Source organism: Cetorhinus maximus, chromosome 5 (assembly GCF_964194155.1).
Source record: "Cetorhinus maximus chromosome 5, sCetMax3.hap1.1, whole genome shotgun sequence".
Classification (NCBI taxonomy): Eukaryota; Metazoa; Chordata; class Chondrichthyes; order Lamniformes; family Cetorhinidae; genus Cetorhinus; species Cetorhinus maximus.
The window spans coordinates 38,122,777-38,142,663 of NC_135883.1; the positions used below are offsets into that span (position 1 = coordinate 38,122,777).

Sequence of the window (19,887 nt, forward strand, 5' to 3'; positions counted from 1 at the left end):
GAGAAATATGGATGGAAAGCAATCGGAATGTGTTAACAGGTTAACAAAAACTGAAACTAATACAGCATCTTACTTCATGAGTATTAAAATACTTAAGATGTTCTAAAAAATCATTTTATAAAGAAACTTATATCATGCCTTTCACGATGTTCTAAAGCATTTTATAGACTGTGATGTACTTGATTGTACTATTGTAATGTGCAGTACCATTGTAATGACAGTGCAGCAGTCAATTTGTGCATAGCAAGCACCCACAAACACATTGATCAGATAATCTGATTTTAGGTGTTACTTCAGTGTGACTAATATAGTGGGAACTACCCTACTCTTCTCTGAAAAGTGTGCCATGGGATCTTTTACGTCTACCCAAGAATGCACCGGAGCCTAGACTGTGCTTATATCCCTGAAATAAGATTTGAACCCACTAGCGTCTGATGTGTGCGACGATCTAAGCCACAGCTGCCACCAATGTTGCGGGGCGGGGGGGAGTGGACCCATCGGCACTGATGAAAATTGGAATGTCAGTTACATAGGGACAGAAGTAGATCATTTAACCCCTCAAGCCTGTTGCGCTATTAAATGAAATCGTGATCAATCAGCAAGTTTGTGAAATTCTACTCTCAGTTACAAGGATACCAGCATCAATACGTTATATATTCAGTTCTCTGTACAACCTTGTTCATTAATTCTTCATGATCAATGTACTGTACTGAATGGAAAAAAAAATTTAATGTAAAAATCAAAGTTGTAAATCGACTGCCAATTTAGGGAACAGTCTTTGATCATGCTTTAAAAAGCAAGATATTTTCAAGTAAGGTTGAATTTATAAAATTGAGCTTGAAAATACATTAACAGATACATTTACATGGCTTACATTTTATAAAAAGTTCAATATAAATAACATGCAAAACAAAATGTTCCATTGGTTGATAAAATTCCAAGTAAAAGACAACTCAAGTTCCTGACAATGATTTTTCAAAAACTGCTCTCATAGGGTGGCCAGAATAGTACTATTGTTTAAAAAGTACTGATTTTACTCCTAAATCATTTCATATAATAAATTTGAATCACCCATGTAAGTGTTGCGCCAGAACACCAGCAGAAAACAGCGTTCAACTATACAGGCTATACAAGGCAGCAGGCAAGTGAAATGGTCCTTCAGAGTAGGAAGTCTTCGAGAGCAAAGTTATGTCGTCTTCCTGAAACCTTTCAAAATTGGATAGATGTTTTCAAATGCTTCGTAGATTTCGGCACGAACTTTTGCACCTTCAAAATAATACAAATTATACATCAATTGGAACAAATGGAAAACTTGACAGTGGATTTGTGTGTTACAAAAAATAAAGTCACAGAACAAGAGGCTTTTCAGTTTTTCAACTAACCCAACAAAGAATGGTTGAGGTGAATAGCATTGATACATTAAGGGGAAGTTAGGTAAACATATGAGGGATAAAAGAATAGAAAGTTATGCTGATAGGGTTAGATGAAATAGAGAGGGAGGCAGCACATGTAGATAATGGGCCAGTTTGCTCAAATGACCTGTTTCTCTGTTGTGCGTTTTATATAATTCTATTCAACTCAGTAGGTTGTTGAAATCTTAGTAACTAATTAGATCACAAATAATTAACCATACCGTTTTTATTACCATCATGATACAATTACACAGAGCATAAGAACAATAAAAAGTTAGTCATTAAACACATCCCGATACTATTCCAACTCATCCAGCCTCGTTACCTGCTACATTGTGACTTGAAATATATCCGCAGATATACAACTATTGTGTGGTGTTAGACTCATTATATGCAGCAAACCCAGCCTTACAAGCGAAATTGGCTAGATAATTTGTATTGTTGTACATTTAGAAAATGAAAAGAAAGCAAAATACAACTGAATTCATGCACCAGAAAAGGTGCAAAACAAAAATGGAATGAATAAAATTTCTCATATCAGTTTGAACGTGTGTCAACAGTTGCTGCAATGCTTCACAATTGGAAATGCAAAGAAACAATATGTGCAAATTACACATTTTTGCATAAATGCTTTGTCCCATTCTGGGAGGGTAGCACAGATATTTTAAGATTTCTAATCAAGAAACCAAAATAACTTAAGCACTGCCTTGTTACTGTATGCTTTACCTGTTGCACAGCAAGTGAAAGACATGTTTGTTACATAATTAGAGGGCAGGAATTTGACCAAGGTGTCTAAATTTGAAGATGCTAACTAGTGCACAATAATCTAAAGGCTCAGTCAATTTGAAGAGATGGCAGATGAAATTTCACACAGATCAGTGTGAGGATATGAGATTAGCTGAAGTCAGAATGTGGAATACAGATTAAATGCTTGAGGTAACGTGGCAGAAAAGATGGCGGCATTTAGGCAGATGGATTGTTGAAGTTATTGGTTGAGTTCTTGCAGGTAATCAAGTAAATAAAATGAGGAATGCAACTTCAATCAAAAGGCAGGGGCTTTGAAGTTACAGGTGTCAATGGGGAGGTCATATTTGAAGTAGTGTTCATTACGAGAAAGATATACAATTATTGCAGGGAGTCCAGAGAAAGCTACAAAGCTGAGTACTAAAGGATGAGATATGAAAGATGAGATCTCTTTTAGAACTGTACCACTTCAACTCCAGTAACTTTTAGAAAGGCAAATGGAATGTTGGCACTTATTGAAGGGGAATGGAATATAAAAGTAGGGAAGCTGGCAGCTGCACAGGGCCTTGGTTAGACCACATCTGGAAAACTGTGGATAGTTTTTGTCTCCTTATTTGAAAAAAGATATACTTGCATTAGAAGCAGTTCAGAGAAGATTTACTCAACTCTTTCCTGGGATGAGGGGTTTATCTTATGAAGAAAGGTTGGACAGGTTGGGCTTATATCCATTGGAGTTAAGAATGAGAGGTGTGCTTATTGAAACATAAGATCCTGAGGGGATTTGATAGGGCAGATACCGGGAGGATGTTTCCATTTGTGGGAGAAACTAGAACCAGAAGACAGTAAGAAACAAAAGGTCTACTGTTTAAGACAGAGGTGAGGAGAAACTTTTTCCTCTCAAAAGGTAGTTAGTATGTGGAATTGTCTTCCCAGAAAGCAGTGGAGGCTGGGTCATTGAATTTTTTCAAAGCAGAGTTAAACAGATTTTTGATTGACTCTCCTAAAGTTATGGGGGCAGATAGCAAAGTGTAGTTGAGACAACTAGATCAGCTATGATCTTATTGAATGGCAGAGCAGATTTGAAGGGCTGAATGGCCTACTCCTGCCCCTCAAGTACTACGTTTCTATGTAAATACATAGATAACTATACTACCACATTTCCACACATAAATAGCTTGTTTACATCACACCAAACCCTTGACATATGATAAAGCAAGGCAATGGCTAAGGGCTGCAGCGAACATTGAAGAACTCTCTCGGTTTTGCTCATAGACCCTTGGGCTGTTATCCTGGTCAGGAGATTAATGACTGTAAGTGGTTGTGGTTTAAGGATTCTCCTCAGTTGCACAGCTGAACTTTCCAATGGAGAAAAGAGGAAAGCGATTGTATGAAAGCGATTTGTGTGAAATTAAACTAATTCGGCAGGGGGAGGGGACACAATGTTAGCAGAATAGGGACACATCATAATACAGTAAAACAAGCAAGTCAGAGGGAGTACAGCTGCAATAAGCTTCAAAGGAGTAAGGCAAGGCTTGATGGCCTCTATTTTAATGCCAGGAGTATTACAGGTAAAATGGATGAGTTAAGGGTGAGGATTGACACGTGGAATTGTGATATAGTAGCAATCACTGAGATGTGGTTGAGGGAAGGGCAGGATTGGCAGCTCAACATTCCGGGATATAGAATCTTCAGGCAAGACAGGGGAGGGGGTAAAAGAGGAGGAGGTGTTGCATTATTAGTTAAGGAGTCAGTTACTGCAGTAAGGAGAGATGATATCTTGGAGGGGGCATTGAATGAAGCTTTGTGGGTACAGCTTAGGAATAAAAAAAGGGGCAACCACATTATTAGCTGTTTATTATAGACCCCCAGATAGTCAGTGAGAAATTGAGGAGCAAATATGTGCACAATTTGTAGAGGTGTGTAAAAACAATAATAGGGTAATTATATTAGGTGATTTCAACTTTCCCAACATTAATTGGTATAGACATGGTGTTAAGGGCTTGGATGGAGTGGATTTCTTGAAATGGGTACAGGAGAACATTTTAGGTCAATATGTAGAGGGTCCATCAAGGGACAGTGCATTGCTGGACCTAATTCTGGGGAATGAAGCCAGACAGGTGGCTGAGGTGGTGGTGGGTGAGCATTTTAGCGATAGTGACCACAAAATTGTACAGTTTAAGTTTGTTATGGACAAAGAAATCGACAAGTTGTAAAAAAAGTTTTGGATTGGGGGAGAGTGGAATTTAGTAAAATAAGGCAGGATCTGGCCAAGGTAGACTGGGAACAGTTACTTGTGGGGAAATCTACAGAGGAATAGTGGGGGATGTTCAAAAACGAAAAGGGGAGGGTACAGGCTCAACATGTTCCCTCTAGGGTGATAGGAAGGAGTAACAAGCCCAGAGAACCATGAATGACCAGAGATATTCAGGTTACAATGAGAAGGAAAAGTGAGGCTTTTAGCAGGTACAAGGGAAGCAAATCAGCAGAGGCATTAGTGGAGTACAGAAAGTGCAGGGTGGAGCTTAAGAAAGCAATTAGGAGAGCAAAGAGGGGATATGAGAAAGCTCTGGCTGGTAAAAGTAGGGAAAACTCCAAGATATTCTATAAGTATATCAATGGGAAGAGGATAACCAGGGAAAGAGTAGGGCCCATAAGGGACCAAGGGGGCAATCTATGGGTGGAGCCAGAGGACATCGCTAGAGTGTTGAATGAATACTTCACATCCGTCTTCACCCAAGAGAATGAGGATGAAGGTATCAAACTCGGGGGGAGAGACTGCGAGGTTCTTAAGCAAATTGATATAGGGAGTGACAAGGTATTGGAGGTGTTGGCAGGCTTAAAAGTGGACAAATCTCCAGGTCCAGATGATTTGTGCCCCAGACTGCTGAGGGAGGCAAGGGAGGAGATCGCAGAGGCTCTGACCCAAATTTTTAATTCCTCTCTAGCCACAGGGGAGGTGCCAGAGGACTGGAGAACGGCTAATGTGGTTCCGCTATTTAAGAAGGATTGTAGAGATAAGCCAGGGAACTACAGGCCAGTGAGTCTCATGTCAGTGGTAGGGAAACTATTGGAGAAAGTTCTGAAGGAGAGTATCTATCTCCACTTGTAGAGGCAAGGTTTGATCATGGATAGTCAGCATGGCTTTGTCAGAGGGAGGTCATGCCTAACAAATTTGATTTAATTTTTTGAGGAGGTGACCAGGTGTGTAGATGAAGGTAGTGCAGTTGATGTAGTTTATATGGATTTCAGCAAAGCCTTTGACAAGGTCCCACATGGGAGACTTATAAAGAAGGCAAATGCACATGGGATACAGGGTAATTTGATAAGGTGGATTCAAAATTGGCTTAGTTGTAGGAGGCAGAGGGTGATGACAGAAGGATGCTTTAGTGACTGGAAGCCAGTGTCCAGTGGCGTACCACAGGGATCTGTGCTCGGTCCCCTATTATGTCATTTATATAAACGACATAGATGACTATGTGGGGGTAGGATGAGTAAGTTTGCAGATGACACAAATATTGGCCGGGTGGTTAACAGTGAGGTTGAATGTCTTGGGCTACAGGAAGATATAGACGGGATGGTCAAATGGGCATATAAATGGCAGACGGAATTTAACCCTGAAAAGTGTGAGGTGATACACTTTGGAAGGAGTAATTTGGCAAGGAAGTATTCAATAAACGGCATGGCACTAGGAAGTTCTGAGGAACAAAGGGGCCTTGGCGTGTGTGTCCATAGATCTCTGAAGGCGATGGGGCATGTTAGTGGGGTGGTGAAAAAGGCTTATGGGACACTTGCCTTTATCAATCGAGGCACAGATTACAAAAGTAGGGAGGTCATGTTGGAGTTGTACAGAACCTTAGTGAGGCCACAGCTGGAGTAGTGTGTGCAGTTCTGGTCACCACATTATAGGAAGGATGTGATTGCACTGGAGGGGTGCAGAGGAGGTTCACCAGGATGTTGCCTGGTATGAAACATTTAAGTTAAGAAGAGAGGTTGGATAGACTTGGGTTGTTTTCGCTGGAGCAGAGAAGACTGAGGGGCGACCTGATCGAGGTGTACAAGATTATGAGGGGCATGGACAGGATGGATAGGGAACAGTTGTTCCCCTTAGTTGAAGTCACAAGGGGGCATAAGGTCATGGTGAGGGGCAGGAGGTTTAGTGGGGATGTGAGAAAAAACTTTTTTACCCAGAGGATGGTGACAGTCTGGAATACACTGCCTGGGAGGGTGGTTGAGGCAGGTTGCCTCACATCCTTTAAAAAGTACCTGGATGAGCACTTGGCACGTCATAACATTCAATGCTATGGGCCAAGTGCTGGTAAATGGGATTAGGTAGGTAGGTCAGGTGTTTCTCACGTGTTGGTGCAGGCTCAATGGGCCGAAGGGCCTCTTCTGCACTGTGATTCTGTGAAAGTCTGAGAAACAGTGAGGGAGAAAAAGCGAGAGAGAAAAAGTAAAAAGACTGGATGTTGATCACTTCCAAACCATGCAGAGCAGCAGACAGAGGCAACAGCATGCAGAACTACAAAATACCTTAACCCAATTTGTCAAGACTTAAGCACTAGGAGTACTGCAGAGAACAGCCACTAGATGGGTGCTGTCAAAAGGTCTGACCTATGAGGGAAGATTGGTGAAACCTGGGAAGGAGGTATCTAAAACCTGATCTTGGATGTGTACAAAATAGTCAAGGAAATGTAAGAGGTGAATTTGGAATATTGCTTTAAATTCTGAGCACAGGACAATGGTTCAAATGAGTTAACTGCAAAATTTACATGTGACTAAAAGGAAATTCTCACAGCATTATCAACAAAAAGAATAGATGCCTAGCAAATGTAAATGGTCGAAATCTCAAGCAACTGGATGCTGTAATAAAGAGCATTTTTGGATGGATGTAAAGATGGACTGAATTGTCCATTATAGTGTCATATGTGAAATGGCACTCGAAATGCAAAGATTCCACTAGCCTCTGCTGCATAGCCTTAAAGCACTCTATTTCCAATACTGACATTTTCCGACTCCTAAAAAAAAATGGATCAACGAAAGAAAGGAAAAGAAAGACGAGTCAGGAAATAGAAATAAGGTATTTCACTTGAATCTATGCAGCAGTTTGAAAAAGTGGAAGATCTGGTTTGTCTTGGGAATTTACTGGACTAGAAGGGGCCATTGTGGTCCATTTGTTCAGTCTGAAAGCTTGAAAAATACTGTACAGTTCCCTCTTATACACGTTCAATTGCATTCTCTGCCAAACATCTATGCAATTCCTGCTTGACTTGGTTAACTATCCACCTCTGCTTCCTCCTAGACACCCTGTTCAACGTATTCCACATCATCCCTGTAAAGTAGTATATTTAAATTATCCATTTTCCCCTTTGCATCTTGTCAAGTTCATGTCGTGAGCTATGTGAAGTTAATGTAAAGGGGAAAAAAGAACCATTCATTCATTGAGCAAAATCCTCAAGTGAGCAGTTAGTTATAAAAACCAACCTGATAAGGCATTCGCAATAAAGTGGATGAATTAACCACGCAAATAGATGTAAACAGGTATGATATAGTCGGGATTACAGAGACATGGCTGCAGGGTGACCAGGGATGGGAACTGAACATCCAGGGGTATTTAGTACTTAGGAAGGACAGACAAAAAGGAAAAGGTGGTGGAGTTGCATTGCCGGTTAAAGAGGAAATTAACGCAATACTGAGGAAAGGTATTAGCTCCGACGATATGGAATCTGTATGGGTAGAGCTGAGAAACACTAGGGGGCAAAAAACATTAGTGGTGGTTGTATATAGACCCCCAAACTGTAGTGGTGATGTTGGGAATGGCATTAAACAGGAAACTAGAGACGCATGTAATAAAGGAACATCTGTAATTATGGCTGACTTTAATATGCATATGGATTGGGCAAATCAAATTAGTAACAATACCGTAGAGGAGGAATTCCTGGAGTGTATACAGGATGTTTTTCTGGGCCAATGCATTGAGGAACCAACGAGAGAACAGGCCATCCTCGACTGGGTATTGTGTAATGAGAAAGGAATAATTGGCAATCTAGTTGTGTGAGGCCCCTTGGGGATGAGCGACCATAATATTCTTAATATTATAATTATATTATAATTAATATTCATAATATTGATAAATTCTTCATCAAGATGGAGAATGACGTGGTTGATTCTGAGACTTGGGTCCTGAATCTTAATAAAGGAAACTACGATGATATGAAGCGCAAGTTAGCTATGATGGATTGGGAAACGTTACTTAAAGGGATGACGGTGGATGGGCAATGGCAAACATTCAAAGAGCGCATGAATGAACTGCAACAATTGTTTATTCCTGTCTGGCGCAAAAGTAAAACAGGAAAGGTGGCCAAACCATGGCTTACAAGGGAAATTAGAGATAGTATTAGATGCAAGGAAGAGGCATATAAATTGGCCAGAAAAAACAACAGACCTGAGGATTGGGAGCAATTTAGAATTCAGCAAAGGAGGACCAAGGGATTGGTTAAGGAGGGGAAAATAGAGTACGAGAGTAAGCTTGCAGGGAACATAAAAACTGACTGCAAAAGTTTCTATAGGTATGTGAAGAGAAAAAGATTGGTGAAGACAAATGTAGGTCCCTTACAGTCAGAAACTGGGGAATTTATAATGGGGAACAAAGAAATGGCTGACCAACTAAATACATACTTTGGTTCTGTCTTCACAAGGGAGGACACTAATAACATACCAGAAATGTTGGGTTTAGTGAGAGAGGGGAACTGAAAGAAATCAGTATTAGTAGGAAAATGGTGTTGGGGAAATTGATGGGATTGAAGGCCGATAAATCCCCAGAGCCTGATAATCTACATCCCAGAGTACTTAAGGAAGTGGCCCTAGAAATAGTGGATGCATTGGTGGTCATCTTCTGAGATTCTATAGACTCTGGAACAGTTCCTACAGATTGGAGGGTAGCTAATGTAACCCCACTATTTAAAAAGGGAGGCAGAGAGAAAACAGGGAATTATAAACTAGTCAGCCTGACATCAGTAGTAGGGAAAATTCTAGAGTCCATTATAAAAGATTTAATAGCTGAGCACATGGAAAACAGTGGCAGAATTGGACCGAGTCAGCATGGATTTATGAAAGGGAAATCATGCTTGACAAATCTACTGGAATTTTTCGAGGATGTAACTAGTCAAGTTGAGGAGGGGGAGCCAGTGGATGTGGTTTATTTGGACTTTCAGAAGGCTTTTGACAAAGTCCCACATAAGAGATTGGCGTGTAAAATTAAAGCTCATGGGATTGGGGGTAGTGTATGGAGATGGATGGAAAACTGGTTGGCAGACAGGAAACAAAGAATAGGAATAAACCGGTCTTTTTCCGAATGGCAGGCAGTGACTAGTGGGGTACTGCAGGGATTGGTGCTGGGACCCCAGTTATTCACAATATATATTAATGATTTAGATGAGGAAATTAAATGTAATATCTCCAAATTTGCAGATGACACAAAGCTGGGTGGGAGGGTGAGCTGTGAGGAGGATGCAGAGATGCTTCAGTGTGATTTGGACAAGCTGAGTGAGTGGGCAAATGCATGGCAGATGCAGTATAATGTGGATAAATGTGAGGTTATCCATTTTGGTAGCAAAAACAGGAAGTCAGATTATTATCTGAATGGCTATAAATTGAGAGAGGAGAATGTGCAACGAGACCTGGGTGTCCTTGTACACCAGTCGCTGAAGGTAAGCATGCAGGTGCAGCAGGCGGTAAAGAAGGCAAATAGTATGTTGGCCTTCATAGCCAGAGGATTCGAGTACAGGAACAGGGATGTCTTGCTGCAATTGTATAGGGCCTCGGTGAGACCACACCTGGAATATTGTGTGCAATATTGTGTGGAATATTTGGTCTCCTTATCGGAGGAAGGATGTGCTTGCTATAGACGGAGTGCAGTGAAGGTTTACCCAACTGATTCCTGGGATGGCGGGACTGACATATGAGGAGAGATTGAGTCGATTAGGATTACATTCGCTGGAGTTCAGAAGAATGAGGGGGGATCTCATAGAAACCTATAAAATTCTAACAGGACTAGACAGGGTAGATGCAGGAAAGATGTTCCCGATGGTGGGGGAATCCAGAACCAGGGGTCACAGTCTGAGGATATGGGGTAGACCATTTAGGACTGAGATGAGGAGAAATTTCTTCACCCAGAGAGCGGTGAGCCTGTGGAATTCGTTACCACGGAAAGTAATTAAGGCCAAAACATCGTATGCTTTCAAGAAGGAGCTAGATATAGCGCTTGGGGTGAAAGGGATCAAAGGGTATGGGGAGAAAGCAGGAGCAGGCTATTGAGTTGGATGATCAGCCATGATCATAATGAATGGCGGAGCAGGCTCGAAGGGCCGAATGGCCTACTCCTGCTCCTAGTTTGTAAACAAATGATGCAACTTACCCGTCAACACAACTTTCCCCGATACAAATATTAGCAGTACAATTCTCGGTTTGATCATTCGGTAGATTAATCCAGGAAACAATTCAGGCTCATAACTAAAAAAAAAAGAAAAAGTTTGATAACTGACCATACGATACAATTATAACTTCTTGTGGCACATTACATGGTTGGATTTTTAAAATTATAATTTATCTCTCAGATCCTAGTTCCTTTCCATTCCAGAGAGATGGTATGATATGTGCAAGGCTGCAAAGGTCACAAGTTTGCAGCCTTGACCCAATTCCTAATGGGCACAAGACAAACTGACCATAGTTGAATAAAAATGAATAATCTTACACAGGCCAAAGGATTGACCAGTAGATGGTGCTATGGGATTGGGACACAATAGAGGGAACTTTATATATCTGCTATACATTCGTTGAGAGTGATAAGAACTAGAACCAAAGGCATTCATATTTTCTTGACTCTAAGGTTAGCATTCCAGACAATTTGATAGTTATCATCAAGTCTCTGAGGAGTTTCTGAAAGGACGGGAGCAAATCCATTGGAACTGAATCACTCTGGAGGAGCATTAGTAATTGGTGCTGCAACTTCCAAGCAGGAGTATAGTAAGACATAATGTCACAGGGTGCAGTGCAAGCTATGAAATATGGATTGGCCACTGAGGCAAGGGTCTGATTACCGAATGCAGCCCCAATCTGGCAGCTGAAGAAATAAAAACAGAAAATGCTGGAAAAATTCAGCTCAGGCAGCATCTGTGGGTAGAGAAAGAGTTAACATTTAGAGTCCATATGACTCTTCAGAGCTCTTTAGCTACATAGCAGGCTAAAGAACACATTACTTACTGGGTTTGAACAAGAAAACAAAGACCTCATCCTGGGTATTTTTTTTAAATCTCAAATATATCTAAGCACAATAGCAGAAGAGGCCAAAACGGCTGTGAAGATTCCCTTGGTCTGATCATATGGTATTCTAATTCTCGGCTAACTCCAGAATACAAAACTTTAAATTCTTACTTAATATTTTAATTATTCTGCACTAGTTAACACTGCAAGAAGTGGGATCGTCTTGGTGAGAGACAGTGGGCCATAATTTGCAGTAATTAATTCATTAGAGAACTTGTTAAGTATAAGATCAATACTGGTATGTATAAAAAATTATAATAAAGCGTAAAGAGTGTGGATACTAGAGTAATTAATTAATAAATTGAATAAAATACGATAGCGATGGCAGGGCGGGTGATGTGTTGCTGCCAGCATGTGGGAGCTGCTGGACATCAAGGTGATCCAGAGCAAATACATCTGTACCAAGTGTTTGCAGCTCAAGGAACTTCAGATCTGAGTCAAGGAGCTGGAGTCCGAGCTGCAGACATTGCGCCACATCAGGGAGTGGGAAAGTTACCTGGACACTTTGCTCCAGGAGGTGGTCACACCCCTCAGATTAGGTCATTCAAGTTTGGTCTGTGATCAGGGACAGGAGGGTGTGACTGCAGGTGAAGCAGGTTTGGGGACCCAGGGGGTAGTGTTTGAGGAGCCTCGGCCCCTGCAACTGTCCAACAGTTACAAGGTTCAAGCAGACAGTGTGGGTGAGAGTGGGGACTGCAGGGAGGATGAGCAAACTGACCCTGGCACCGTGATACAGGGAGACATTCAAGCAGGGGAAGGAAATTGGAACATAGTAGTGGTATGGGACAGTATAGTTAGATGGATAGATACTGTTCTTTGCAGCCGTGAGCATGAGTTCCGAAGGCTGTGTTGCCTGCCCGGTGCCAGGGTTAAGGACAGATCCTCAGGGCTGGAGAGGAACTTGGAGTGGGAGGGGAGGGATCCAGTTGTCGTCGTCCATGTTGGTACCAATGACATTGATAGGACTAGAAAGGAGGTTCTGCTGAAAGAACCTGAACAGTTAGGAGCCAAATTAAAAAGCAGAATCTCCAAGGTAATAATCTCGGGATTACTACCTGAGTCATGGGCAAAATGGCATAGAGCAAATAAAGTCGAGGAGTTAAATGCATGGCTCAGAGATTGGTGTGGGAGGAATGGGTTTCATTTCATGGGGCACTCGCACCAGTTGTGGGGTAGAAGGGAGCTGTTCCGGCGGGTCGGGCTTCACTTGAACCGTGCTGGGGCCAGTGTCCTGGCGAACTGAATAACTAGGGCTGTAGAGAGGGCTTTAAACTAAATAGAGGGGCGGGGGTTCTGGACAAGTGATACATAGGCTTACAAAGCAAAAGGACATGGCGGCCTTACAGGGCAACTAATTAGGAGACAATACCCAGAAAGCGACAGGAAGGGACAGAGTGTATAAACATTAATAAACAGCATCAAATAGGGTCAAAAGGGGGAAAAATGGTAAAAAGGCAAAATTAATGGTTCTTTACTTAAAAACATATAGTATTTGGAACAAAATAAATGAATTAATGGGACAAATAGAGATTAATGGGTATGGAGATGTAGTTACAAGGAGATCAAAGCTGGGAACTAAATATTCAGGAGTATGTGACTTTTTGAAAGGATAGACAGGAAGGAAAGGGTGGTGGGACAGCTTTGTTAGTACGAGATGAAATAAGTGCAATAACAAGAAAGGATCTTGGACCAGAAGATGTAGAATCGATTTGGGTGGAGGTAGGAAATAACAAGGGGAAGACGACACTGGTGGGAGTAGTCTACAGGCCCCCTGACAGTAGCTATACTGTAGGAGAGAGAATAAATCAGGAGATAATGAGGGCATATAAAAAAGCAATACGTTAATCATGGATGACTTTAATCTTCATGTAGATTGGAAAAATCAAATTGGCAGAGGTAGACATGAGTAAGAATTCAGAGTGTATTCAGGACAGTTCCTTAGAACAATATGTTGTGAATCCAACCAGGGATCGGGCTATTTTGGATCTGGTAGTGTGTAACGAGGTAGCTTCAATAAATGATCTCAGAGTAAAGGATCCCCTAGTAAACAGTGACCATAACATGGTAGAATTTAGCATTCAATTTGAGTGAAAAACTTGGGTCGGAAACAACTGTGCTAAACTTAAATAAGGGTAATTACAATGGAATGAGGGCAGAGTTGGCTGGAGTGGACTGGGTAAGCTGTTTAGCAGAAAAGGCGGTTGATGAACAATGGCAGACGTTTAAGAAAATAGTTCATGACTGTCAACAAAGATATATCCCAGTGAGGAAGGAGGATTCAAGGAAGGGAATAAACCAACCATGGTTAACCAAGGAAGTTAAGGACAGTACCAAATTGAAAGAAAAAACATACAATGTGGCAAAGATTAGTGGTAAGCCAGAGGATTGGGAAAGTTTTTAGAAAATATAAAAAGGAAGAGAGAGGCCAAAGTGAACATAGGCCCCTTCGGGAATGAGGCTGGGGAAATAATAATGGGGAACCAGGAAATGGCTGGGAGGTTGAATAAACATTTTGCTCCAGTCTTCACAGTAGAAGATACTAATAGCATTCCAAAAATACAAAATAATCAAGGGACAAAAGGAGGGGGAGAGGAAATAAATACAATAACTATCATTAGAGAAAAAGTACTAGGGAAACCAATGGGCTTAAGGCCGATAAGCCCCCTGGACCTGATGGGTTGCATCCTAGGATATTAAAGGAAGTAGCTACACAGATAGTGGAAGCACTAGTAGCAATCTTCCAAGAATCCTTAGGCTCTGGAAAAGTCCCAAAGGATTGGAGAATGGCCAACGTAACACCCTTATTCAAAAAGGGAGGGAGACAACAAACCGGTAACTACAGGCCAGTTAGCTTAACATCTGTCATTGGGAAAATGTTGGAGTCTATTATAAAGGATGTAATAGCAGAGCATTTAGAAATACATAATCTAATCAAGTAAAGTCAGCAAGGCTTCATGAAGGGGCAATCATGCCTAACAAATCTACTAGAATTCTTTGAGGTGGTAATAAGCAGGATAGATGAAGGGTAACCAGTAGATGTAATATATTTGGAATTCCAAAAGGCGTTCGATAAGGTACTGCACATAAGGCTACTTAATAAGATAACAGCCCATGGTGTCGGGGTAGTATATTAGCATGGATAGGGGATTGCCTCACTAATAGAAGACAGAGTTGGTATAACGGGGGCATTTTCGGGAAGGCAACCTGTAACTAGTGGAGTGCCACAGGGATCAGTGCTGGGGCTTCAATTATTTACAGTATATACAATGACTTAGACGAGGGGAGTGAATTTACTATCGCCAAGTTTGCGGATGACACAAAAATAGGTGGGAAGGCAAGTGGTGAGGATGACACATGAAGTCTACAGAGGGATATAGGCAGGTTAAGTGAGTGGGCAAAAAGTTGGCAGGTGGAATATAATGTGGGAAAATGTGAGGTTATGCACTTTGGCAGGAAGAATAGAGGAGCTGAATATTATTTAATTGAAGAAAGAGTGCAGAAGGCTGCAGCACAGATGGATTTGGGAGACCTTGTGCATGAATCCCAAAAAGCTAACATAGAAGTTCAACAGGTAATAGGGAAGGCAAATGGAATGTTGATCTTTATTTCAAAGGGAATGGAGCATAAAAATAGGGAAGTCTTGCTAAAACTATGCAAGGCACTAGTTGGACCATACCTAGAATATTGTGGACAATTTTGGTCCTCTTATCTAAGGAAAGATACACTGGCATTGGAGGCAGTTCAGAGAAGGTTCACTAGGTCGATCCTGGGTACGGAGGGATTTTCTTATGAGGAAACGTTGAGTAGGTTGGGCCTGTACTCATTGGAATTTAGAAGAATGAGAGGCCACCTTATTGAAACATAAAAGATTCTTAGGGGGCTTGACAGGGGAGGTGCTGAGGTTGTTTCCCCTTGTGTGAGAGTCTAGGACCAGAGGGCATAATCTCAGAGTAAGGGGATGCCCATTTAAAGCAGGGATGAGGAGGAATTTCTTCTCTCAGAGGATAGTCAGTCTGTGGAATTCTTTACCGCAGAGATCTGTGGAGGCTGGGTCGTTAAGTATATTCAAGGCTGAGATAGACAGATTTTTAATCAGTAAGGGAATCAAAGGTTATGGAGTAAAGGCAGGAAGGTGGAATTGAGGATTATCAGATCAGCCATGATCTCACTGAATGGCCTACTTCTGCTCCTATGTCTTATGGTTAAAAGATGATGTGTTAATGCATCTTCACCAATGCTGACTGAAAGAGTTGCATGACATAAATACACTATGCAGTGATTTAGGGCACACATTTAATTCTAGTAAGGAATAGGATACAGAATTCAACAGATGCATCCATTATACGTTGTCATGGTGGCTCACTGGGGATGCTGCAAACAGAAACTAGCCACTTTTATTCCTAATCACTGCTGAATTTTTTTCTTTTAAAAAAAATCTAATTTAGCCTCAGGATTGACTGAAAAAATAGGAAACAATTAAGTTGAGGGCAGGGCGAGAAGGAAAAAACCTGTGAACACAATGCATGTTGATATTGAGGGAGTGCTGAATTACTGCGCTGCAAGTGCCAGTCTAGATTGTGTGCTCAAGTCTCTGCAGTGGGGCTTGAACACGCTGACTCAAGAGTTGAGAGTGTAACCTGCTGAACGAAGATTCAACATCGATTTTCACGACAATGATCCCTGTATCTTTGCAGTTAACAGAGGAACAGAAGCTTCTTTTCTCCTCAGAAAGCAGTACATGCAAAAATGACTATTAGTTTTAAACTTTATTCTCTGATTGCAAGTTGAATTCCCTGCACTTCTTCCGATGGTCTTTACCTGCTGAATTGCTGATGAGTGAGCACCAGGCCCTCCAGCCGAATGGGAAATTTCACATCACAGCTGCCCACCATGTTTTGAATCTTAAAGTCCAGAAACTTAGCCGGGAACCCCAATTTCTGTACAACTCTGGCATATTTTCTCGCAGCCAATCGTGACTGTTCTTCACTGCAACAGCAGACAAGGGTTAGTACTTTTTATTGAGCAAATAATGATTGTTTTCAGTGCCAGTAGCAATCAGGAACAACTTGACAAAGTGGTGTTTAGACAGTTCCTTCTTCTAATCAAAACCACTAATATTAAATCAAAAGAAAAAACCTCATCAGATACTGTTAATTTGAAATCAAAACAGAAAAAGTTGTAAAGTGCTCAGCAAATCAGGGAGTATCAGTCAAGAGAGAGAAACAGACTTGATGTTTCAGATCAATGACCTTTCATCAGAACACTTCAGCTTGAAACATTAACCTTGCTTCTCTCCACAGATGCTGCCTGACCTGATGAGTATTTTGGCATTTTCTGCTTTTAATCACTAATATTAAGTGGTGTACTGGCTAATATGCTCAACACAGTTCCTTGTTTTAAGTTTATTCTTTAAATCTTCTCAAATAATTAGTTGTATTGTAAAGCCAGTAGCAGTAATCATTTCTTAAGTACATTATTTTTGGCAATTGTGAATTGGAGAAAGGAAATTTGACTTGTAATACTGATTAAACTCCTATTTTCATAACCCATGAAATCAACATTTCCAGTCAAATTCTGGCGAGAAGCACTTCTGAGGTCAAAATTCTCAAATGCAGCTTAATAATCCATGCACAGCAAGTTATCTTAAAACATTTCTCAAGAACTAGAATTTTAATCTAAACTGTCCTGTTCACTTGGAGGCCAAGTGGGGAGGCAATGGCGTGTGGGGAGGCGATGGCGTAGTGGTATTGTTGCTGGACTAGTAATCCAGAGACCCAGGGTAATGCTCTGGGGACCAGGGTTCGAATCCCGCCAAGGCAGATGGTGGAATTTGAATTTGATAAAAATCTGTATTTAAAAGTCTAATGATGACCATTGTTGATTGTTGTTAAAACTCATCTGGTTCACTAATTCACTTTAGGGAAGGAAATCTGTCCTCTGGCCTACATGTGACTCCCGGCCCTCTGAAATGGCCTAGCAAGCCACTCAAGTTGTATAAAACCCCTATAAAGTCTCAATAGACGAATGAAGATGGACCACCCTCCTTACTAACATCTGGAGGCTAGTGCCAAAATTGGGAGGGCTGTCTCACAGACTAGTCAAGCAACAGCCTGACATTGTCATCCTCACTGAATCATACCTTACAATGTCCCAGGTTCCACCATCACCATCCCTGGTATGTCCTGTTTCACCTGCAGGTCAGACTCAGCAGAGATAGCAGCACAGTGGTATACAGTCGAGAGGGAGTTACCCTGGGAGTCCTCAACATCGACTCCAGACCCCATGAGGTCTCATGGCATCAGGTCAAACATGGACAAGGAATCCTCCTGCTGATTGCCACGTATCACCCTCCCTCAGCTGATAAATCAGTGCTCCTCCATGTTGAACATCACTTGGAGGAAGCACCGAGGGTGGCATGGGCGTAGAATGTACTCTGGGTGGGGGACTTCAATGTCCATCACCAAGAGTGGCTCAGTAGCACCATTAATGACTGAGCTGGCTAAGTCCTAAAGGACATAGCTGTTAGACTGGGTCTGCAGCAGGTGGTGAGGGAACCAACAAGAGGGAAAAACATATTTGACCTCATCCTCATCAATCTGCCTCCTGCAGATGCATCTGTCCATGACAGTATTGGTAGGAGTGACCACCGCACAGTCATTGTGCAGACGAAGTCTGAATCCGAGTGGATGATACATCTCAGCCTCCTCCGGTGGTCCCCAACATCACAGATGCCAGTCTTAAGCCAATTTGATTCACTCCATGCAATATCAATAAACGGTTGAAGGCACTGGATACTGCAAACATTCTAGCAATAGTACTGAAGACTTGCGCTCCAGAACTTGCTGCGACCCTAGCCAAGCTGTTCCAGTACAGCTATAACAAGATGCACTGCAGGAATTCACCAAGGCTCCTTAGACAGCACCTTCCAAACCTACGACCACTACCACCTAGAAGGACAAGGGCAGCAGATAGATGGGTTCCCCTCCAAGTAGCTCACCATCCTGACTTGGAAATATATCGCCGTTCCTTCACTGTCGCTGGGTCAAAATCCTGGAATTCCCTTCCTAACAGCACTGTGGATGTACCTACACCACATGGGCTGCAGCCGTTCAAGAAGGCAGCTCACCATTACCTTCTCAAGGGAACTAGGGATGGGCGATAAATGCTGGCCCAGCCAGCAAAGCCCACATCCCGTGATTGAATATTAAAAAAATTGGAGTGAACACACCAGATTTAGGTTCCCCTGCAGCACATCCACTTTAAATAGATTAATTTCTTTGTAGGGGGACAATACCATTGTGTTCAGGGCTTTATGATATTTACCAAATTAAAAAAGTTAGGGCAATCCACCAATATCAATGACAAGCTGTCTCACTTGCACTTGCTACACAAAAAACCGAAAACTATACAAGTTTAAATATTTCTATTTCTATATGAATTGCTAATATGAGGCATAGTTAATGCACAGGGAGCATAGTTTCATTCAAGGGGCTATCAGAATAGAAAGTGCATTAGAGTAAGTGGCTATTAAAGAGACAATTGTGGCATTTAAAAAGGAATTAAAATAGAAAAAAAACTGAAGAATATAGGCAAAAAGTGTAATGGGCCAAATTATTCTACACAACCACACTGCACCTTAGTTTCCACAAATATCTTTATATGAAATACTACAACAAAAGCATGTTAAAGAACCCTTCCAAGACAAAGTTGAATGACCCAGTTTCTTAATTTGCTGTAACATGATTTTGAAACAAAGCAATCCTATTCTCAATATTAATTTGTTATTGTGTAATCAATGACTGCAAGAAATCAGCATGTTGGGAGAAAACATCTTTCCTTTCATCTAGGGCAACAGTCTGGCAACACTTGTCTAACCTCAAGTAAATGATGATCACTTTGAATCAGCACTAGAGTGTGGCTGGTCCTTCCAAGGTTTTGCAGGAGGAACATCATGTACTGAGGGAATGATTTTTACTGAAGACATAACATTAGTGTTCTCAGATAGTTGTTGCCAGCTGATGAGGAACAGGAGAGAGAGGGATTAAGAGTTGCCAAAAGCATCCACTAGGGCATTATTTTTGCATAGCATAAGCAAATGTGAACTTTAAAGTTGGTTATGAACAGTATTAAGTTATCAGAACTCTGATTAAAATCAATGTCCTTACCTCTTTGCGCCAGTGCACACCATTTTCCCAGAGCTGAAAATAAGTGCAGTTGTACGCGGTTCCCGGATTCTCATGATGACAGCAGCAAAACGCTGTAACAGAGATGAGTATTAGTTTAGGCTGCTGTCAGCAGTTTCCTCTATGGTATGGAAATACTGGGTCTAGCAGCATCAAGGGAAACAGAGCCACAGCCTGACATCATTCAGTGCAGTAAAGGGGTGCTCTTTTGAGATTAGGGACGAGGTAGA

At 41.5% G+C, this 19,887-nt stretch overlaps 1 protein-coding gene across 1 annotated transcript in view; it reads right to left on the minus strand.

Annotated features, from left to right (window-relative positions):
* Positions 1-702: 702 nt before the first annotated feature.
* Positions 703-19,887, minus strand: part of tbp (TATA box binding protein) — a 35,061-nt gene continuing 15,876 nt past the window's right edge. The window contains exons 5-8 of the mRNA XM_078541761.1: positions 19,640-19,731; positions 16,293-16,460; positions 10,570-10,664; positions 703-1,266 (exon numbers count right to left, since the gene is read on the minus strand). Of these exons, the coding sequence (XP_078397887.1) occupies positions 1,187-1,266; positions 10,570-10,664; positions 16,293-16,460; positions 19,640-19,731 (435 nt within the window). The 3' untranslated portion in view covers positions 703-1,186. The remainder of the gene's footprint in view (positions 1,267-10,569; positions 10,665-16,292; positions 16,461-19,639; positions 19,732-19,887) is intronic.